We start from the raw sequence: 23,849 nt of genomic DNA on the forward strand, positions 1-23,849 counted from the left end.
TCAGGGAGATCATATGATAGTTGTCTTTCTCTGCTTGACTTATTTTGCTAAGCATAATACGCTCTAGTTCCATCCATGTTGTCGCAAATGGCAAGATTTCATTTCTTTTGATGGCTGCATAGTATTCCATTGTGTATATATACCACATCTTCTTGATCCATTCATCTGTTGATGGACATCTAGGTTCTTTCTATAGTTTGGCTATTGGGGACATTGCTGCTATAAACATTTGGGTGCACGTGCCTCTTCAAATCACTACGTTTGTATCTTTAGGGTAAATACCGAGTAGTGCAATTTCTGGGTCATAGGGTATACATTTATTCTTAGATAAATTTTTAGAAGCCTCAGACAAGGTATCAGCCCCTCCCAACCCTCTCTGGAGACAAATGATCCTTCTCTGTACTCTCAAACCACCGCAGTTGACCTTCCACCATATTGAATCTAATGAGTCTAGCCATAGGTCTGGACTTTGCCCTGCCTACAGGGCACATTTGGACCTGATCCAGAGTGGTAACTAGGAAATGTTTGTGGATCTAAACAAAAACCAGAGCAAGAACCTTCCTGCTGACCTCTAGACATTTTTGAGTTTCAGATAAACCTCAGATAGCAGGTGTTGGGAAGTCCCCAAGAGACAAGCAATAGAGGTACTGATGGAGTCCATGGGCTGTTTCCAAGATGTGTCTCACAAACACCCACAATATTTTGGTGAAGTGAAGAACACTGTGTGCTCAGCACTGCATAGGCTCTAAGAGGACAGCTGTGGGGTCAGCATTAGCCACAAAGCCATCTCTGTCTTTGGGGGGGGGGGTCAGTGGGCTGCAGCCCAGCAATGGAACTAATGAAATTGTCTGGAAGCAGATCAGCATAGTGAGTGAGGCCACAAGTCAGAGGGCTCCAACATTCCTACTCTCTCACTGTAAGCAAGTCACTAAACTCTCTGTGCCTCAGTTTCTTCAGAGGGTTATTAGAAAGATTAAATGAGAAATCCGTAAAATTAAAGCCTTTGACTTCCACAGTGAGTTCTTTCCAGCTCTCTGAGTCTTCCGGTGGAATTTTTTTAATTAATTTATTTATTTGTTTGTTTTTTGGTATTTTAATTTTTTATTTTTTATAAACATATATTTTTATCCCCAGGGGCACAGGTCTGTGAATCACCAGGTTTACACACTTCACAGCACTCACCAAAGCACATACCCTCCCCAATGTCCATAATCCCACCCCCTTCTCCCAACCCCCTCCCCCTAGCAACCCTCAGTTTGTTTTGTGAGATTAAGAGTCACTTATGGTTTGTCTCCCTCCCAATCCCATCTTGTTTCATTGATTCTTCTCCTACCCACTTAAGCCCCCATGTTGCATCACCACTTCCTCATATCAGGGAGATCATATGATAGTTGTCTTTCTCTGCTTGACTTATTTCGCTAAGCATGATACGCTCTAGTTCCATCCATGTTGTCGCAAATGGCAAGATTTCATTTCTTTTGATGGCTGCATAGTATTCCATTGTGTATATATACCACATCTTCTTGATCCATTCATCTGTTGATGGACATCTAGGTTCTTTCCATAGTTTGGCTATTGTGGACATTGCTGCTATAAACATTCGGGTGCACGTGCCCCTTTGGATCACTACATTTGTATCTTTAGGGTAAATACCCAATAATGCAATTGCTGGGTCATAGGGCAGTTCTATTTTCAACGAAGTTTGAAAAGAACCCAAATACATGGAGACTAAATAGCATCCTTCTAAAGAATGAATGGGTCAACCGGGAAATTAAAGAAGAATTGAAAAAAATCATGGAAACAAATGATAATGAAAATACAACGGTTCAAAATCTGTGGGACACAACAAAGGCAGTCCTGAGAGGAAAATATATAGTGGTACAAGCCTTTCTCAAGAAACAAGAAAGGACTCAGGTACACAACCTAACCCTACACCTAAAGGAGCTGGAGAAAGAACAAGAAAGAAACCCTAAGCCCAGCAGGAGAAGAGAAATCATAAAGATCAGAGCAGAAATCAATGAATAGAAACCAAAAAAACAATAGAACAAATCAACGAAATTAGGAGCTGGTTCTTTGAAAGAATTAATAAAATTGATAAACCCCTGGCCCGACTTATCAAAAAGAAAAGAGAAAGGACCCAAATAAATAAAATCATGAATGAAAGAGGAGAGATCACAACTAACACCAAAGAAATACAAACTATTATAAGAATATACTATGAGCAACTCTACGCCAACAAATTTGACAATCTGGAAGAAATGGATGCATTCCTAGAAACATATAAACTATCACAACTGAACCAGGAAGAAATAGAAAGCCTGAACAGACCCATAACCAGTAAGGAGATTGAAACAGTCATTAAAAATCTCCAAACAAACAAAAGCCCAGGGCCAGACGGCTTCCCGGGGGAATTCTACCAAACATTTAAAGAAGAACGAATTCCTATTCTCCTGAAACTGTTCCAAAAAATAGAAATGGAAGGAAAACTTCCAAACTCATTTTATGAGGCTAGCATCACCTTGATCCCAAAACCAGACAAGGATCCCATCAAAAAAGAGAGCTATAGACCAATATCCTTGATGAACACAGATGCGAAAATACTCAACAAAATACTAGCCAATAGGATTCAACAGTACATTAAAAAGATTATTCACCACGACCAAGTGGGATTTATTCCAGGGCTGCAAGGTTGGTTCAACATCCGCAAATCAGTCAATGTGATACAACACATTATTAAAAGAAAGAACAAGAACCATATGATACTCTCAATAGATGCTGAAAAAGCATTTGACAAAGTACAGCATCCCTTCCTGATCAAAACTCTTCAAAGTGTAGGGATAGAGGGCACATACCTCAATATCATCAAAGCCATCTATGAAAAACTCACCGCAAATATCATTCTCAATGGAGAAAAACTGAAAGCTTTTCCGCTAAGGTCAGGAACACGGCAGGGATGTCCATTATCACCACTGCTATTCAACATAGTACTAGAGGTCCTAGCCTCAGCAATCAGACAACAAAAGGAAATTAAAGGCATCCAAATCAGCAAAGAAGAAGTCAAGTTATCACTCTTCGCAGATGATATGATACTATATGTTAATTTATTTTTTTAATTAAATTTATTTATTTTCAGCATAACAGTATTCACTATTTTTTTACCACACCCAGTGCTCCATGCAATCCGTGCCCTCTATAATACCCACCACCTGGTACCCCAACCTCCCACCCCCCACCACCACTTCAAACCCTCAGATTGTTTTTTCAGAGTCCATAGTCTCATAATTTTTTTTAGTTTTTTTCAGCATAACAGTATTCATTATTTTTGCACCACACCCAGTGCTCCATGCAATCCATGCCTTCTCTAATACCCACCACCTGGTACCCCAACCTCCTACCCCCCCGCTACTTCAAACCCCTCAGATTGTTTTTCAGAGTCCATAGTCTCTCATGGTTCACCTCCCCTTCCAATTTCCCCCAAACTCCCTTCTCCTCTCTAACTCCCCATTATCCTCCATGCTATTTGTTATACTCCACAAATAAGTGAAACCATAAGATAATTGACTCTCTCTGCTTGACTGATTTCACTCGGCATAATCTCTCCAGTCCCGTCCATGTTGCTACAAAAGTTGGGTATTCATCCTTTTTGATAGAGGCATAATGAATTTTGATCAGAAAGGCATTAAAAGTATAGATTGCTCTAGGCAGTAGAGACATTTTAACAATGTTTATTCTTCTGACCCAAAAGCATAGAATGGTCTTCCATCTTTTTGTGTCTTCTTCAATTTCTTTCATGAGTATTCTGTAGTTCCTCGAGTACAGATTCCTATCTCTTGCTAAGGTTTATTCCCAGGTATCTTATGGTTCTTGGTACTATAGTAAGTGGAATCGATTCTCTAATTTCCCTTTCTGTATTTTCATTGTTAGTGTATAAGAAAGCCACTGATTTCTGTACATTGACTTGACAGGGATGGAGCCCAAATGTCCAAATGAACGTGGTCTCTAGAGGACTGAGGCTAATACAGCTACAAAAGTAAAGGCCAACATTGATTATGAGCTCGCTGCATGCTCCATGGTATGTGTTCCAAAGACCTCATACACATCATCTGGTTTCATCATCATGTCAGATAGGCACTGGTATTCTGCCCCTATTTTACACAATCTGAGGTACTAAGTACCAAGGCAGGAAGGTGTTAATTAACTCCAGGTGATCCGTAAAAGTGTCTATAGAGGAGGAGGGTACCAGAATCCAGTCCCTGGGCAACATACTCATCCCCAGTTGCTCGCAGTATTCACTTTTATGAGCTCAAACTGCCCCTTTCTCTGGAGAATTGCCCTTGGCCAAACTGAATCCACTTCACCAAGGAGTTCTTGGCTTCTGGGGGCAGGAGGGCAGTCTATGACCCACTGATGGGGTACAATATACCAGTGACTGCTTCACAGTGATATCAACTCTGTAATATAATTTTGACTTCAGAGCTCTCCATGCCCTGCCCTACCCAGCTCCCCTCAATCCTTTCTCCTGAGAGTACTGCCTTAGACCATTTGTTCTAGGCTCTACTTTTAGGGACCTGACCTGAGATAATGACAAAGCCCAGGCTAACTTGTATATAGTGGCACTCAGCTAAGGGGCACACAGGTGCTGAAATGTGGCCCAAACCTTGTGGGCCCAGCTATGCAAAGGGGGTACCTTTTCTTCATTTACCCAAGGCCACTGATTGGTCTAGACTCAGCCCTGGACTGAGCTGGGATTCAAACCCCAGGAGCTCCAGCCTCAGAGTTCCCCATCTCATCTCTCAATCACTGTGTGTATTAAGTAATACAAGTCAGAAAACGACAAAGAACAGAGAGAGATGTGTAGTCTCAAGCTGTTTTGGTGACCCTCTCTTCCTGAAAACAATCACAGCCTTCCAGAAGAGTCTCTTCCAAGAACTATGTTCCTGATACATCTCAGAGTAATTGCTGACATGGTATTTCATAATCCCCTGTAATCTATGAAAGTCAGAAATAGGAAGCTGACAATTTTGCAAATAACAGTCAGATCTTTCAATTTCCCTAACAGCCCCATAATGCCCTTCATAGCAGGACACTGCTCACACACTGAAGTTACATATCACCCCTCTTTAGTCTCTTTTGTTCAGTCTGGAACATTTCCTTACTTTGTCTCTGGTTTTTGTGGGGAAAAAAAAAATCCAGCAAGCAAGTTGAACATCTAATCGGCTTTGTTAAGCAATTCATGCACCGACACCATGCCACCTGCCAACTCGACAGATGCTCCCAGGATGTGTACAAATGCAGGGCTTTCTAGGGAGGAGAATGGGGCAGGAAGAGAACAAAGGGAAAAGGAAGCATTGCTTCAGGACAGGACACCTTCATTCTGGGGGATGGACTTGCAGGGTTTCTATCCTGCAGATGACTCACTAGTACACATCAGGAAATTTCAGACAGACTCTTGAAAGCTCCCTTTCCTGTGATAGGTTGATCCACAGTTGTTTGTTGTGAGGTGGAGTTGGGGGCCAGTGACTCCAATCCTGGCTTGTGCTTTCTTTTGTATTGCTTTTTTATTGCTTTCAGGGCCATTACATTGTAGAAGATTACACACCAGTTACAAATTAGGGGTAGATATTCCTTTATTCAGGTCTGTCTCACAATTTGGGGGATTTCTTTTCAGGTTTGCCTCCTTGGCAAGTATATCCAAGAGGGGACGCTGGGTTCCTCTCACAGCAACCTCTCCGGTGATGCTCCATCCCTTCCTCCTGTTCCTGAAGATGCTCACTGGTCTGCTGGGTCTCTGCTCTGTGGGCCGCTCTTTATTCAGGAACTCATGGGTGTCTGAGCTGTATACTTTGAAACTGGGTGTGTCCTCATCGACTGTAATCTGTTCCTACATTTCTGTCCACCTGTGTGTACTCAAGAGTCCAGTTTTATTCAATGGGCTATAATCTCTTCCTATCGTTAGTTATCATGATGCCCAAATCATGCCTGAGGGGTGGATGAGACCCTGCATGTTTGCTCTGTGTCCTATGGACATGTCCCCATCATTGTGGAGCACAAGATGCTCCTGACTCATCATGTTCTCTCCCAGTCTGGAATCAGCCATTTCTCTGAAAAGCCCTAGTTCCCTTCAGTGGAAAATGACATTTGTGAGCCATGATCTGGGCAGTAGGTAAGCTCTTTGCCCTTACCACGTGACTGTTTCTAATAACTGTCCATGGAGAGAGGTAGGGGATATGTGTTCTGGCACACACACAGACACACACACACATTTCTATTTCTCTACCAATCTATCATCTATCCATAGGAAAGCACAACATTACATTGACACACTCACTTCCCGTCTCTGAATACACTTCATTTGGCTTCATTTGGCTTTCTCCCTTTCCAAATCAGTGTCTCCCTTCTCCAACAGTGAGAAAGTCCTGACACCATTTAATGGTAATATATTTACTTATTTGATCAATCCCCCATTATGTAACTAACCCTCACTCTATCCCTTAACACTCATGTATCACCCCCACCATGCTACTTGGGTTCTCCATACTGTACTTGGGCTCCAAGGTCTCCTTCAGACCAACCCTTTGTGTAGGCACCCCTCTCATCTAGTTTGGGCTCCCGCACCCATGCCAGCTTCCTTTTCTTTTTTTTTTTTTTTTTTTTTTTACAGATTTTTTTTTTTTTAATAAACATATATTTTTATCCCCAGGGGTACAGGTCTGTGAATCACCAGGTTTACACACTTCACAGCACTCACCAAAGCACATACCCTCCCCAATGTCCATAATCCCACCCCCTTCTCCCAAACCCCCTCCCCCCGGCAACCCTCAGTTTGTTTTGTGAGATTAAGAGTCACTTATGGTTTGTCTCCCTCCCAATCCCATCTTGTTTCATTTATTCTTCTTCTACCCACTTAAGCCTCCATGTTGCATCACCAAGTGTACACCCTCCCCACCCCACTCAGTCACTAACTTAGAGTCACTGTGACTCTATTCTTTGCCTTTGACCCCCAGTGTGGGTCTGCCCACCTGGATTTGCCCCACCAATGGCATTAGGACTGAATTATCCATAAAGGAAAGGCAAAGGAAGAGGCCAGGAAAGGACATAGAAGGGACTGGAGGGGAGGGGAGAAATAGGAAGAATTCTATGCAGCAACTCATACAAACTGAAATGGACAAATGCTTTTAGCCTTCCTGCCAAGTCAACCGGCCAATCAACCACATCTGATTCAACGTTCATTCTGTCAGGACAGTTGTGAGCTGAGGCTAGAACACAAAGAGAAAGCATGTCCTCTGCCTACCAGAACATCATAGCAGATGAGATGAAAACTAATCATTTAATACTAAGTGCCTCAATCAAGAGTTAGAAAAAACATGTGCTCCAAAACCTGTAGAATTCAATTGCGAATAGACTTTCTGACCAATGGGCAAAGTCACAATGGATTTACTCTCACTTATCTTAATATACCACATTGGAGTTATGAATGAGCTCCACCCACCCAGCGACTATAATGATCAAAACATTCAGTCACTGGCTCTCACTCATCGTTCTATGGATCCCCCTTTAATGTGCACAAATCTATCAGTTCAGAGTTTTGAAAGTGATGTTGATTGACTTGCTCAATGTGATATTTAATGTAGCATGTTCAAAATAAGACATGTGATAGAAATATTACTACCATAGTGTGACAATAAGTCTTATTTTCATTAAAGTAGGCTGATAAAATTATTGAGAAAGTTTTATTCTTGATCACTTTCATTCTTGATCAAAATAAGACATGTGATAGAAATATTAGTACCATAGTCATGACAATAAGTCTTATTTTCATTAAAGTAGGCTGATAAAATTATTGAGAAAGTTTTATTCTTGATCAGAACAGATGGTACTAACTGGAAGTAGTCTTTGTGAACCAGACAGGCTGAGTCTATATCTCTGGCACTTACTGGTCACCTCCTTCCCTCTCCACAATACAGAATGCTCTACACAGACACCAAAAAGGCTAAATGAAGGTATGGAAGCCCTAGTCATCTGTCACAGGCTGTAGATGCAGGCCATCTTCATTTCTGGGTTTTACTCACAAAGGAAATTGAGGTCTCTGGTGATCTGGGATACAGCTTCTTGAAGAACAAAGGGGAGGTCCATAGGGAAAGTCAGACTCCACTCACACTGCCATCTCTTGGCTCAACCTTGAGAACAATGGGTTTTTCTGGTTGAATTAACCCTTGAACACTTAATTTCATGGGGATCTGCAACAGTTAAACAAGCATATGAGAACCAACAAATGAAATCCCACGAACAGAAGCAAAGAAGGCAAGATACATGAAGGACAATAATGCATTACAAACATATAAATACTATTATTAGATTTATCTATCTCTGATTCTTTAAAAGTTCTCTGTAAGCTGTCAAGACTGGAGCATGAAAGCATTCATCCATCACTCATTCAACAGATGATCTATTGTTACTCTGTACCAGGCTGGAGACAGATTCATGTTGGCTGGTGTTCTTCTTTTATTTTAATTTTAAGGAAAGAGGATGAGTCTTTTAAAATTAAAACACATTCTTAGCCATTATGGCAAACAATTTTGAAAAGTGTCAGAGTTAATTTTTTATATGTTGACTCCTGAGTGTTTATTCCACATTTTTTTGTATGGACATATACACTGCTAAACACGTTCTCTCATTGAAACATCCATTCATGATGACCGATTGGGATGGGAAAGAAGCACAGCCTGGCTGAGCCAGGCTTGAAGAAGGTGGACCCACGTACACAGGATAGCCTGGACCCTGGGAGTCCTTCTCATCAGGCAGACATGCTTCACATCAGATTCTCAACCTTGCTTACCCTTGAGAATCACGAGGGTACCTTTAAAGCCACACTCTGGGTGAATTAGATTAGAGTTTCTGAAATGACCTGGGCATCAGGATTTTTCACAAACTCACTGGTTCCCACATACAATGAGGGTTTGAGAACCTTGGTCACCAGAGTGTCTATAAGTTGTGTCTATAAGTCTATAGGTGTCTATAAGTCTGTAAGTTGTGGTGGAGAAGAGCATTGTTCAAAAGTCACATCGTGGTTGTCACTGCAAGTCATGGCTGTGCACAACTTGGTTCCTTCCCTTCAGTGAACTTAAAAGAAATTTAAAATATTGCTCAAGGTCATCAGTCTGTGTATAATGATGTCACATGAACTGTACTGACCATGTGACCCTTATGGTTGGGTGGTCATGAACAACAGATATGGCACTCAGGAACGGAAGGGCCCTTGAACATCACAGAAGTCTTCAAATAGATTCTCTGGCTGATAGAACAAATTACTAGGCATGAATGAGTACACACACACACAGCTCTATTCCATATCCCTTAGTTTAAAAAAAAATACAATAAAACATTCTTTTTACAGAAAGTGCTCTCTCTGACCTGTGTTTCTTTACAAGGTTTGAAGGAGAAGTTCTGCAGGACTCTGACAAGGGCAAGTTTCATGTTCATGATCGCAAACCTCATCCCAATGCAGTTTCGGGGTCCAGTTCCAAAAGGAAGATATGTATAAGGATTTATGCTGTCCTTTTTCTTCTTGCTGAACCTGGTTCCACAATACAAGTTGGAAACAGGTTAGGAAACATAAAAACCACAAGAGCTATATATTTGGAGTTCTCAACCAGGGGTACATAGGAAATTTGATGGGCTGGTTATAGAAGTCCTGCTACACTACTCTGTGACAATTATAAGCTACAGGCTGTTCTATACCCCTTCCTCTATGGGGGCATTCAGTCTTGTTGAAGAGATGGAAGGAATGCTTTTGAAAAGATTTATCTTAAACACTAGAATTATATTCAGGGTAGTGAGATGTTCACCAGCTGAAAGGCAAGCAAGAAATGAACCTGATTGAAAGAAATGTAGGATCTTGTCTACGGCCATACCACCCTGAACGCGCCCGATCTCGTCTGAAAGAAATGTAGGATCTTGCCTCCACTGACTGATGTTGGTCATATATCCATGGAAAAAGGAAGCAGGACAAATGCCTCCCATGGTTTACATTGTTGTTTTTTCCCTTTACCTCCTTACCCTCCTGCTAGGACCACCCCAACCAATATTCAGATGATTTACCTAGGCATGTGATATGACTCCACTATAATCATATTCACAGTTATGAATAATCACTCTAATTACTGAATTTTGGTCTATCTGTCCCACAAAGCTATAAACGCCTTAAAGGTTAGACCTACAATTTATTCAAAATTTTTTCCTCCATATTTATATCAATGAAAAGTGATAATGGCATTGTGGTGAGGTACTATTTAAAACTCACTATATTATAGAGAAGATACTAGAATATTAAACGATGATATGCCTTTAATGTAATACGGAAAACAGATAAGGAATTATAACAGTGCATGGATGGGGAAGCTGACATGGGTTAGTGTTTGTTGGGCAGGTGATGGGCACATATAGATTCATGTAAAGTATTTCATAGACTTGTGTCTATACAATATGCTTGTGCATATATCAAAATTCTCCACAATAGGGGCACCTGGGTTGGTCAGTTGGTTAAGCATCTGCCTTCAGCCCAGGTCATAATCCCAGGGTCCTGGGATCAAGCCCTATGTTGGGCTCCCTGCTCAGTGGGGAGCCTGCTTCTCCCTCTCCCTCTGCCCCTTCCCCCACTTGTGCTCGTTCTCCCTCTCTCTCACGCAAATAAATAAAATCTTAAAAAAGATTTTAAATCTTTTTTTAAATCTTTTTTTTTAAAAGATTTTATTTATTTATTGGACTGAGAAAGAGGCACAGTGAGGAAGGGAACACAAGCAGGGGGAATGAGAGAGGGAGAAGCAGGCTTCTCACTGAGCAAGGAGTCCAATCTGAGGCTCGATCCCAGGACCCTAAGATCATGACCCAAGCTGAAGGCAGCTCTTAATGACTGAGCCACCCAGGTGCCCATCAAATAAATAAAATCTTTAACAAAATTATCCATAATAGGCATTTTTAATACATGGATTGCATACTGCCTGGTCCAGTCCCTGACACACACAGATAAGCATTTCCTCTTGTGACTGAATGAATCACAGACAAGTATCAGGAGTCCTCCCTGGTTTCCATTAGAGAAGCTACAGGAGAGGGAACTGCTGAGCTTCTGCGAACCAGCAGGTCTCCTGGTACAGAAAACAGATGACTTGGTCATTTTGAGATCTTTCAGCAAGTACTATGTGTGGATGCACTGCTAGCACAAGGGACGCCATGCAACAGGACAGGGGCTCTGCCATCAGGGAGCTTAGAGGCCAGAGCTTAACATCTAAATCCCTAAAACGTTCATCCAAATTTTGCTCACCAATACAAAAAACAGGAAAGCATGGACTGTAGCAGAATTCAAGGTGGATATTATAGAGGCACGGATTGCATGAAGCACTGGGTGTGGCGCAAAAAATAATGAATACTGTTATGCTGAAAATAAATTTAAAATAAATTTTTTAAAAAAAGAATTCAAGCTGCACCCAAACCGGGACTCTGCTCTGAATCATTAGAAGAGAAAGCTCAAGACCCCTCCAAGGAGGATGGCTCAGAAAGCTAGAGAGCAGATGAGCTTGCTCTGGATGAACCCCAGATGCTGAGAGAGGTGGAAGTTGGCACAGGACCACAGCCATTGGCACAGGCCTGTGTGTCTATGTGCTCCTGAGGATGTTCCTCCTGTCAGAGACATGAACTCTCAGTTCCACAGCTGCTGCTCTCCAACTACAGCTAGCAAAACGGTGGCCCAGGGTTGCAAAGATGGAATGTGAGACGGTGAGGAGTAAACTCAGACAGCTAGAGAAAGCAGAAAAACTTAAAGGAAAAAAAGCCCCATTGTCTTAAAAAGGATAATGATAAATACTAGCCAATAGGATTCAACAGTACATTAAAAAGATTATTCACCACGACCAAGTGGGATTTATTCCAGGGCTGCAAGGTTGGTTCAACATCCGCAAATCAGTCAATGTGATACAACACATCAATAAAAGAAAGAACAAGAACCATATGATACTCTCGATGCTGAAAAAGCATTTGACAAAGTACAGCATCCCTTCCTGATCAAAACTCTTCAAAGTGTAGGGATAGAGGGCACATACCTCAATATCATCAGAGCCATCTATGAAAAACCCACCGCAAATATCATTCTCAATGGAGAAAAACTGAAAGCTTTTCCGCTAAGGTCAGGAACATGGCAGGGATGTCCATTATCACCACTGCTATTCAACATAGTACTAGAGGTCCTAGCCTCAGCAATAAGACAACAAAAGGAAATTAAAGGCATCCAAATCGGCAAAGAAGAAGTCAAATTATCACTCTTCGCAGATGATATGATACTATATGTGGAAAACCCAAAAGACTCCACTCCAAAACTGCTAGAACTTATACAGGAATTCAGTAAAGTGTCAGGATATAAAATCAATGCACAGAAATCAGTTGCATTTCTCTACACCAACAGCAAGACAGAAGAAAGAGAAATTAAGGAGTCAACCCCATTTACAATTGCATCCAAAACCATAAGATACCTAGGAATAAACCTAACCAAAGAGACACAGAATCTATACTCAGAAAACTATAAAGTACTCATGAAAGAAATTGAGGAAGACACAAAGAAATGGAAAAATGTTCCATGCTCCTGGATTGGAAGAATAAATATTGTGAAAATGTCTATGCTACCTAAAGCAATCTACACATTTAATGCAATTCCTATCAAAGTACCATCCATCTTTTTCAAAGAAATGGAACAAATAATGCTAAAATTTATATGGAACCAGAAAAGACCTCGAATAGCCAAAGGGATATTGAAAAAAAAAGCCAACGTTGGTGGCATCACAATTCCGGACTTCAAGCTCCGTTACAAAGCTGTCATCATCAAGACAGCATGGTACTGGCACAAAAACAGACACATAGATCAATGGAACAGAATAGAGAGCCCAGAAATAGACCCTCAACTCTATGGTCAATTAATCTTCAACAAAGCAGGAAAGAATGTCCAATGGAAAAAAGACAGCCTCTTCAATAAATGGTGCTGGGAAAATTGGACAGCCACATGCAGAAAAATGAAATTGGACCATTTCCTTACACCACACACAAAAATAGACTCAAAATGGATGAAGGACCTCAATGTGCGAAAGGAAACCATCAAAATCCTTGAGGAGAACACAGGCAGCAACCTCTTCGACCTCAGCCGCAGCAACATCTTCCTAGGAACAACGCAAAAGGCAAGGGAAGCAAGGGCAAAAATGAACTATTGGGATTTCATCAAGATCAAAAGCTTTTGCACAGCAAAGGAAACAGTTCACAAAATCAAAAGACAACTGACAGAATGGGAGAAGATATTTGCAAACGACATATCAGATAAAGGAAAGTGTGTAAACCTGGTGATTCACAGACCTGTACCCCTGGGGATAAAAATATATGTTTATAAAAAATAAAAAATTAATTAAAAATTAAAAAAAAATAAAGTGAAAAAAAAGGATAATGATAATATATACTATGATATAAGCATAATCACAAACACAAATACAGTATGTTGTTTAAAGCTTACTGTTACATTAAGTAGTTAAAAAATATAATATCATTGTATACAGGGACCATATCTTTTTTTAATCAATTAATTTATTTATTTTCCCTGTCACAGAATTCATTGTTTATGCACCACACCCAGTGCTCCATGCAATACGTGCCCTCCATAATACCCACGACATGACGCCCCCAACCTCCCAACCCCCGCCCCTTCAAAACCTTCAGGTTGTTTTCCAGAGCCCATAGTCTCTCATGGTTCATCTCCCCTTCCATTTTCCCTCAACTCCCTTCTCGTCTCCATCTCCACATGTCCTCCATGTTGTTTGTTATGCTCCACAAATAAGTGAAACCATATGATAATTGACTCTCTCTGCTTGACTTATTTCACTCAGCATAATCTCTTCCAGTCCTGTCCATGTTGCTACAAAAGTTGGGTATCCATACTTTCTGATGAGGCATAATACTCCATAGTGTATATGGACCACATCTTCCTTATCCATTCGTCCATTGAAGGGCATCTTGGTTCTTTCCACAGTTTGGCGACCGTGGCCATTGCAGCTATAAACATTGGGGTACAGATGGCCCTTCTTTTCACAACATCTGTATCTTTGGGGTAAATCCCCAGTAGTGAAATTGCAGGGTCATAGGGAAGCTCTATTTTTAATTTCTTGAGGAATCTCCACACTGTTCTCCAAAGTAGCTGCACCAACTTGCATTCCCACCAACAGTGGGAAAATGGTTCCCCTTTCTCCACATCCCCTCCAATACATGTTTGTGTCCTGTCTTGCTAATTTTGGCCATTCCAACTGGTGTAAGGTGGTATCTCAATGTGGTTTTAATATGCATCTCCCTGATGGCTAGTGATGATGAACATTTTTTCATGTGTCTGATAGCCATTTGTATGTCTTCTATGGAGAAGTGTCTGTTCATATCTTCCGCCCATTTTTTGATATGATTGTCTGTTTTGTGTGTGTTGAATTTCAGGAGTTCTTTATAGATCCTAGATATCAACCTTTTGTCTATACTGTCATTTGCAAATATCTTCTCCCATTCCGTGGGTTGCCTCTTTGTTTTCTTGACTGTTTCCTTTGCTGTGCAGAAGCTTTTGATCTTGATGAAGTCCCAAAAGTTCATCTTTGCTTTTGTTTCCTTTGCCTTTGGATACATATTTTGAAAGAAGTTGCTGTGGCTGATATCGAAGAGGTTACTTCCTATGTTCTCCTCTAGGATTCTGATGGATTCCTGTCTCACGCTGAGATCTTTTATCCATTTTGAGTTTATCTTTGTGTACGGTGTAAGAGAATGGTCGAGTTTCATTCTTCTACATATAGCTAGGGACCATATCTTCATAAAATCTTCTACATACAATGGAATATTATGCCCCCATCAGAAAGGATGAATACCCAACTTTTGTATCAACATGGACAGGACTGGTGGAGATTATGCTGAGTGAAATAAGTCAAGCAGAGAAAGTCAATTATATGGTTTTGCTTACTTGTGGAGCACAAGGAATAGGATGGAGGACATTAGGAAAAGGCAAGGAAAAGTGAATTGGGAAAATATGAGGGGGATATGAACCATGGGAGACTGTGAACTCTAAGAAACAAACTGAGAGTTTTGGAGGGGACGTAGGTGGGGGGTTAAGTGAGCCTGGTGGTGGGTATCAAGGAGGACACATATTGCATGAAGCACTGGTGTGGTGCATAAACAGTAAATCTTGGAACACTAAAAAAAAATCTAAATTTTTATTAATCTATATGCATAGAAAAATATCCACAAGGACATATGTCATATGATTAATAATGATGTATGTGACTGGTGATGACATTAATCTTCTTTTTTCCCAACTAGGCTTTGCAAAATTTTTACAATGATCATCTCATAATAAAAAATACTTCTAAAAACAAAAAGATGTACAAATAAATAATTGTCAGCCACATGTTTCTCATCTATACGAAGGAAATATCAGAATATCCTCCAAAATGAGGGGGGGGTTCCCCAATCCAGGGTTCCCTGTACCTTTCAGGACGGAACTCCTCAGGCTCTGGCCAGAGATCCTGGTCTCGGTGAAGAGTAAAGACTGGCACCATCACCACTGTCCCTTTGGGAATGAACACACCACTGATCTCCACATCTTTCTTACAGACCCTCTCAATTCTACCACCAATTGGGTATAATCTCAGAGTTTCATTCAACACCATGTCCAGATACTCCATCTGTACAAGGTCATCGTAAGTAGGTGGTGCCTGGAAGGAAAGAAACAGATTTTGATACATTGAGATGTGGAATCATCATTCAACTCACTTTATACACTACTACTAAAGTTCGGAACATCTAAGAATCATGAATTTTGATAAAGGGCATTTATGGGCGTTTTCATATCTACCATGTCCTTTGACCTGCTCAGTGGCCCGCTGACATGTGAGCAATAGTAATGACGAGGGGAGACGGCTGGGACAATCCCCTAATCAGGGTCTGAAATCCTTCCTAGGTAGTGATTTTTCTTCCTCATGTGAACAAAAGAGACTAGACTGTGACACTTAATGGGTTTTTTTTTTTTAGTTATTTATTTAAGTTCAATTTAGTTAACATATAGTGTATTATGAGTTCCAGGTGTAGAATTTAATAATTCATTACTTGCATATAACACCCAGTGCTCATTACATCAGGTGCCCTCCTTAATGCCGATCACCCACTTACCCCATCCTCTCATCCACTCCCCTCCAGAAACCCCCAGTTTGTTTCCTATACTTAAGAGTTATAGTTTGTCTCCCTCCCTATCTTTATCTTATTTTATTTCGCCTTCCCTCTGATCCTTAGTCATCAGTGAAGTATGTTGAAGTCACCATCTCCTTTCAAAACAGAGGTCACACACCCACACCATAGAAGAAGAACGGGTAACAGAAAATATCTCCTCTTCCACATAAACTCTTCTAGTGGAAATATCCTGCTTTATATCTTTTCAATTATATTTACAATATTTAGAGAGAAACACTGTATTACATAAAAACTATAACTGGGGGAGACACTAGTTCCTTTCAACACAAATAGGGGAAGAGAGGGATAGGACTGGATGCCACCAACTAAGGGAACACAATTTCAGTTCTAGAGAATATTGTGAAGGGAATCAGATCTTAGCCCCAACCTCTGTTGCTGGAAAGGTCTCCTCATAATTGGTCTGGGGGTTCACTCTTTGCCTAATAAGGTACTCCAGCCCCCGAGGCCAGGTCTGTTCATAAGCTGGGAGTTTAGTTCCTTGTTCCCCAGCCAACAATTAGTTTCCAAGTTCCAGACAATACAGGTATAAGAAAGTGGAACCTCTCTCCCCAGTTCCACCAAATAACTACATGAAGCAAAGTCTCACCCCCATGATGGACATGCAAATGAGTGTTATAAGTAAACCTTTTTATGAAAACACCGGATTTGAGAGCTAATCTGTTACTGAGATATAATCAAACCTATTCTGACTCCTTCCTCAGTAAGACCCACTCACCTTCTTGGGGAAAGTTGCATCAATCTCCTCCTGCAGTTTCTGTTGGACATCAGGGTGAGTGGCCAATTCATACACAAGGAAAGAAAGAGAAGTACTAGTGGACTCATAGCCAGCAAAAATAAAGATAATAGATTGGGCCACAAGTTCCAGATCAGACAGAGCTAAAAGGAGAAGAAAGACATTTGAACTAAAACAGATGAATATAAAATACCACATTTTAGATGATGAGAAATCTATTTGAAACACACAGTTCCCTTGGGGGAAAATTTAAAAACAATCCAGAGTCAAACTCACAGTGGTTTGCACTCTGATATCTATTTTACAGAGCCAGAAAACCCAGAAGTTGTCTTGACTTGGTTATTCCCATGGCGTATACTATTATTATTGTTTTTTTTATTTCTTTTCAGCATAATAGGACTCATTGTTTTTGCACCACACCCAGTGCTCCATGCAATACGTGTCCTCCTTAATACCCACCATCTGGCTCCCCCAACCTCCCACCACCCGCCCCTTCAAAACCTTCAGGTTGTTTTCCAGAGCCCATAGTCTCTCATGGTTCACCTCCCCTTCCAATTTCCCTCAACTCCTTTCTCCTCTCCATCTCCACATGTCCTCCATGTTGTTTGTTATGATCCACAAATAAGTGAAACCGTATGATAATTAACTCTCTCTGCTTGACTTATTTCACTCAGCATAATCTCTTCCAGTCCCGTCCATGTTGCTACAAAAGTTGGGTATTCATCCTTTCTGATGGAGGCATAATACTCCATAGTGTATATGGACCACATCTTCCTTATCCATTCATCCGTTGAAGGGCATCTTGGTTCTTTCCACAGTTTGGCGACCGTGGCCATTGCTGATATAAACATTGGGGTACAGATGGCCCTTCTTTTCACTACATCTGTATCTTTGGGGTAAATACCCAGGAGTGCAATGGCAGGGTCATAGGGCAGCTCTATTTTTAATTTCTTGAGGAATCTCCACACTGTTTTCCAAAGTGGCTGCACCGACTTGCATTTCCACCAACAGTGTAAGAGGGTTCCCCTTTCTCCACATCCTCTCCAACACATGTTGTTTCCTGTCTTGCTAATTTTGGCCATTCTAACTGGTGTAAGATAGTATCTAAATGTGGTGGGGTTTTTTTTAATATAATTTTTTATTTTTTATAAACATATATTTTTATCCCCAGGGGTACAGGTCTGTGAATCACCAGGTTTACACACTTCACAGCACTCACCAAAGCACCTTCTAAATGTGGTTTTAATTTGAATCTCCCTAATGGTTAGTCTTCGACAAAGCAGAAAAAAAATATACAGTGGAAAAAGCACAGTTTCTCCAATAAATGGTGTTTGGAAAATTAGACAGCTATATGTAGAAGAATGAATCTCGACCATTCTCTTACACCATACACAAAGATAAACTCGAAATGAATAAAAGACCTCAACATGAGACAGGAATCCATCAGAATCCTAGAGGAGAACATAGGCAGTAACCTCTTCGATATCAGCCACAGCAACTTCTTTCAAGATATGTCTCCAAAGGCAAAGGAAACAAAAGTGAAGATCAACTTTTGGGACTTCATCAAGATCAAAAGCTTCTGCACAGCAAAGGAAACAGTCAAGAAAACAAAGAGGCAACCCACGGAATGGGAGAAGATATTTGCAAAGGACAGTACAGATAAAAGGTTGATATCCAGAATCTATAATGAACTCCTCAAACTCAACACACACAAAACAGACAATCATATCAAAAAATGGGCAGAAGATATGGACAGACACTTCTCCATAGAAGACATACAAATGGCTATCAGACACATGAAAAAATGTCCATCATCACTAGCCATCAGGGATATTCAAATTAAAAGCACATTGAGATATCACCTGACATCAGGTAGAATGGCCAAAATTAGCAAGACAGGAAATAACATGTGTTGGAGAGGATGTGGAGAAAGAGGAACCCTCTTACACTGTTGGTGGGAATGCAAGTTGGTGCAGCTACTTTGGAGAACAGTGTGGAGATTCCTCAAGAAATTAAAAATAGAACTTCCCTATGACCCTGCCATTGCACTCCTGGGTATTTACCCCAAAGATACAGATGTAGTGAAAAGAAGGGCCATCTGTACCCCAATGTTTATATCAGCAATGGCCACGGTCGCCAAACTGTGGAAAGAACCAAGATGCCCTTCAACGGACGAATGGATAGGAAGTTGTGGTCCATATACACTATGGAGTATTATGCCTCCATCAGAAAGGACAAATACCCAACTTTTGTAGCAACATGGATGGGACTAGAAGAGATTATGCTGAGTGAAATAAGTCAAGCAGAGAGAGTTAATTATCATACGGTTTCACTTATTTGTGGAGCATAACAAAAAGCATGGAGGACATAGGCAGTTAGAGAGAAGGGGTTTGGGGTAAATTGGAAGGGGAGGTGAATCATGAGAGACTATGGACTCTGAAAAACAATCTGAGGGGTTTGAAGTGGCGGGGGGGTGGGAGGTTGAGGTACCAGGTGGTGGGTATTTTCGAGGGCATGGATTGCATGGAGTACTGGGTGTGGTGAAAAAAATAATGATACTGTTATGCTGAAAATAAATAAATTTTTTAAAAAGTTTATTGCAGCACAGAAGAAATGCTTAAATCACAAGAGTAATACTGAATTTTAAATAAATTATAAGCAAAGAAAAAAAATTAAAGTCTAGGGCTGCCTGATGACTCAGTTGGTTAAGCAACTGCCTTTGGCTCAGGTCATGATCCCAGAGTCCTGGGATCAAGTCCCACATCGGGCTCCCAGCTCCATGGGGAGTCTGCTTCTCCTTTTGACCATCTCTCCTCTTATTCTCTCTCTCTCTCTCTCTAATAAATAAATAAAATCTTTTTTAAAAATACATAATGTCTATTGGGATGCCTGTGTGGCTCAGTCAGTTAAGTGTCTGTCTTCAGCTCAGGTCATGATCCCAGAGTCCTGGGATAAAGTCCTGTTGGTCTCCTTGTTCAGTAGGAAGACTGATTCTCTTTCTGTCTGCCTCTCCCTCTCCTGTGTTAGCTCTCTCACTAACAAATAAACTAAATCTTTTAAAATAAATAAAGTCTACTGAAAACATAAAAAAAAGAAGTTGAAAGGAAAAAAAGAACACAGGAACCCAAATGAAAGGACTTACAGAGACAAAGCTGATAAAATTAACAATCTAAATTAAAAAATCATATAAGAGATTAAGTAAGTAATTAATATATGAGATCATACTGCCATTTATAAATAGACAAATTCAGAATACTGGATATTATACACAACTAGCCAATTGTTGAACACCGCATAAAAACTCATGATATACTCTATGCTGGCTAACTAGATATAATAAAAAAATAAAAATAAAAATAAAAAATAAATAAATACAATAATGGTGATGAATGGAAAGTTTACCCTAACAATGGACTATCACTCCAAATGTAGAAGAAATGGTGGAAGTAGAAAGTCATCATTTGCAACCATCATAGTAATAATTGTTTTTGTCAAATACCATCTTTGACTATCATTGCCCTTTGAGCTTTGAACAAACTGTGGCTGTGTTCTTGAAAATGCTCTGGCTACCGTTTGATCTGAACATGTGTCTTCCTTTGATTTTCTGATATTCCATCTACTAAAAATCTTCCTCTGTATCTCAGAACCATCTCCTGTCTCTGAGATACCCCATCAAGTGCCCTTTGAAGCTCTCCTGGCTTACCTTTATGGGTGTCCATTTCTTTGGAATTCTGGGAGTTAATCATCAGCTGAAGAAAATCCACTCGGTGCTGGACACAGAAAGAGACATTTCAGTGACAAAAAGTCACTTGTGAAGTCAGAAATAAACAGGGGTGCAGAACCTAACTTTCTCCTGAGATTATGGCTCCTTTACACCCAGGGTCCACAGAAGCTTCTGTGTCAGCATCTTCCAATGCCCCACCCTCTCAGAACTCTGCAAAATCTACAGAGAGATCCTGGGGTACCAGTCCTATCTCCCTGTCCTATAGAGACCCTAGTGCCGGCCACCAGGCCTAAGAACAGCTAACCCTACTTGGCCAGCTTGCAGCCTCAGTGCCCAAAGAAGACACCTGCTCATTCCAGACTATGACAGCCTCAAATTTAACATAACCAGGCACCTGAGGGGACCATCTACCAGAGAACGTGTAAGAAAAGACATGTGGAGGGCGCCTGGGTGGCTCAGTGTGTTAAGCCGCCTCCTTCAGCTCAGGTCATGATCTCAGGGTCCTGGGATCAAGTCCCGCATCAGGCTCTCTGCTCAGCAGGGAGTCTGCTTCCTCCTCTTTCCCTCTGCTTGCCTCTCTGCCTACTTGTAATCTCTCTCTGTCAAATAAATAAATAAAATCTTAAAAAAAAAAAAAAAAGAAAGAAAAGACACGTGGAATTGAAGGGATCCTTTGCCAGTGTATGGCAAAATTATACTACCAGGAAAATGATTTTACACAGTAATTTTTATGCTTTGACCATTTGTTGAAGGGAAGTGATAGCTTTTCTCTCACCAAAGTTTATGCACTGACATACTCATTGGCAAACTTATTCTTAAATTTTAAACACTCTCTGACTCATCTTCTTATCTCCTCTCCTGACCTCCACCTTTTCGTTGTCTCTAAAAACATTAGAAGTCTCTTGCCCTAAACTCTAGAGTTCTCTGTTTACCATAAAAACATACTTAGTAGTGTACACATCAGATGCATACAGCTCAATAAAAGATCAAAAGTTAACATGCACATGGAACCACCACTGGATTTACCTTTTGTTTATCTTTGAGGCGACTTTCCTTCATCCGTTCTACAGATTTCTTGAAAAAATCAGTAACTTTTTTTGGAAATATCCAGATATTTAACATTTCAAAAACTGGGATAAGGAATGGAAACAGTACTATAAGAAAAAAAAATGGAAATATCAATGAAAATGCAAAATTTTCCTAGAGCAATTATAATTTGGTCTACCAACCTGAGGATTAAAAGACACCAACATTCATGGTTATTCCCTCTATGTCATTTATTCAAAATTTCAAGCTAATGGCTAAGCCACAGCAAGTCACACACACAGGCCACCATTAGAGCAGTCAGATCAGTGTCTCCTGCCACATCTATGGGGTGACCAAAGGAAAAGGATTATATTCTTGGATCTCTTAGCCTTTTATTTTGGACTAGAGCCTCTTTGGAAACACAAGACCATAATATGCTACTTTAATATATCACACCATTTAAGAAATTGTGTCAGGATGGAATAATACATAGTATGCCCTTCAACAATAATGGAGTAAAACTAGAAAACAAAAACACAAACAACATGGAAAACCCATGAATCTGTGAAAATTACACAATACATTCTTATACAGCCAGTCAGCAAAGAAGAAACATAAAGGGCATTTTAGAATTACTTGGAGAATATATGCATGAAGAAACCACACACCAAAACTTATGCAATGTATCAAAAGCAATGACCAGAAAGAAATTTATCATTATATATGCCTACCTTTAAAAAGAACCAAGATCCAAATCAATGACCCAGCTTTCTGTCAAAAACATGCCGAAAATACAAGAGCACACTAAACTAAAAGCAAGCAGAAGGAAGCATATAATGTAAACAAGAGCAGAAACTTAGGAATTAGAGACTAAAAAACAAGAGAAAATTCAAAGAAATCAAAGTTGATTCTTTCAAAAGACCTTTAGCTAGACAACCAAGGAAAAAGGAGAAGACATTATAATTACTGTCATCAGAAGTGAAAGATTAGATTACTGCTGACATTACAAAAATAAAAAGGACTACAGAGGTGGGGCGGTTGGGTGGCTCAGTGGGTTAAAGCCTCTGCCTTTGATCAGGTCATGCCCCCAGGGTCCTGGGATCCTGTATCCCAACCCCACATTGGTCTCTCTGCTCAGCAAGGAGCCTGCTTCCTCCTCTCTCTCTGCCTGCCTCTCTGTCTACATGTGATCTCTGTCTGTCAAATAAATAAATAAATAATCTTTTTTTTTTTTTTAAAGGACTACAGGGAATACTATGAAACTGAATGCCAATAAATTAGACAAAATGGGAAAATCCCTAGAAAAAGATAAACTAGAATAAAATGACACACACACAGGCAATCTGAAAGACAAATAAAAAGACAGAGTTAGTAGTGAAGAAACTGCTGACAAAAAGAAGCTCAGCTCCAGATGGTTTCTCAGGTGAGTTCTTGCAAATATTTAAAATGCAGTCAACACTAATTTTGCACAAATTCCTCAAAAAATAGAAGAGGTAGCAAGATTTTCAGTACTGGCATAAAAACAGACACATAGACCAGTGAAACAGAATAGAGAGCCCAGATATGGACCCTCAACTCTATGGTCAATTAATCTTCGACAAAACAGGAAAAAATATCCAGTGGAAAAAAGACAGTCTCTGGGGCACCTGGGTGGCTCAGTGGGTTAAAGCCTCTGCCTTCAGCTCAGGTCATGATCTCAGGGTCCTGGGATTGAGCCCCGCATTGGGCTCTCTGCTCAGTAGGGAGCCTGCTTCCCTCCCTCTCTCTGCCTGTCTCTCTGCCTACTTGAGATCTCTCTCTCTCTCTGTCAAATAAATAAATAAAATCTTTAAAAAAAAAAAGACAGTCTTTTCAATAAATGGTGCTGGGAAAATCGGACAGCTATATGTAGAAGAATGAATTTCAACCATTCTCTTACACCGTACATAAAGATAAATTCAAAATGGATAAAAGACCTCAACATGAGACAGGAATCCATCAGAATCCTAGAGGAGAACATAGGCAGTAACCTCTTCGATATCAGCCACAGCAACTTCTTTCAAGATATGTCTCCAAAGGCAAAGGAAACAA

The 23,849-nt window shown here is 40.5% G+C and overlaps 2 protein-coding genes across 6 annotated transcripts in view; both read right to left on the minus strand.

Moving 5' to 3' along the window:
• The window catches only part of LOC101676428 (cytochrome P450 3A12), a 107,456-nt gene that overhangs the window by 58,607 nt on the left and 25,000 nt on the right, over positions 1–23,849 (minus strand). The window lies entirely within an intron of this gene.
• LOC101676727 (cytochrome P450 3A12) overlaps positions 7,717–23,849 on the minus strand; it is a 41,165-nt gene continuing 25,032 nt past the window's right edge. For all 4 annotated transcript variants that reach the window (XM_045075072.1, XM_045075074.1, XM_045075073.1 and 1 more), the window contains 6 exons: positions 21,780–21,907; positions 20,733–20,799; positions 17,012–17,172; positions 15,538–15,764; positions 9,412–9,574; positions 7,717–8,237 (listed from right to left, as the gene is read on the minus strand). In XM_045075072.1, coding sequence (XP_044931007.1) covers positions 8,142–8,237; positions 9,412–9,574; positions 15,538–15,764; positions 17,012–17,172; positions 20,733–20,799; positions 21,780–21,907 — 842 coding nt within the window. In that variant the 3' untranslated portion in view covers positions 7,717–8,141. The remainder of the gene's footprint in view (positions 8,238–9,411; positions 9,575–15,537; positions 15,765–17,011; positions 17,173–20,732; positions 20,800–21,779; positions 21,908–23,849) is intronic.

This window comes from Mustela putorius, unplaced genomic scaffold (assembly GCF_011764305.1).
Source record: "Mustela putorius furo isolate JIRA1106 unplaced genomic scaffold, ASM1176430v1.1 tig00000139_pilon_pilon_pilon, whole genome shotgun sequence".
Lineage (NCBI taxonomy): Eukaryota > Metazoa > Chordata > Mammalia > Carnivora > Mustelidae > Mustela > Mustela putorius.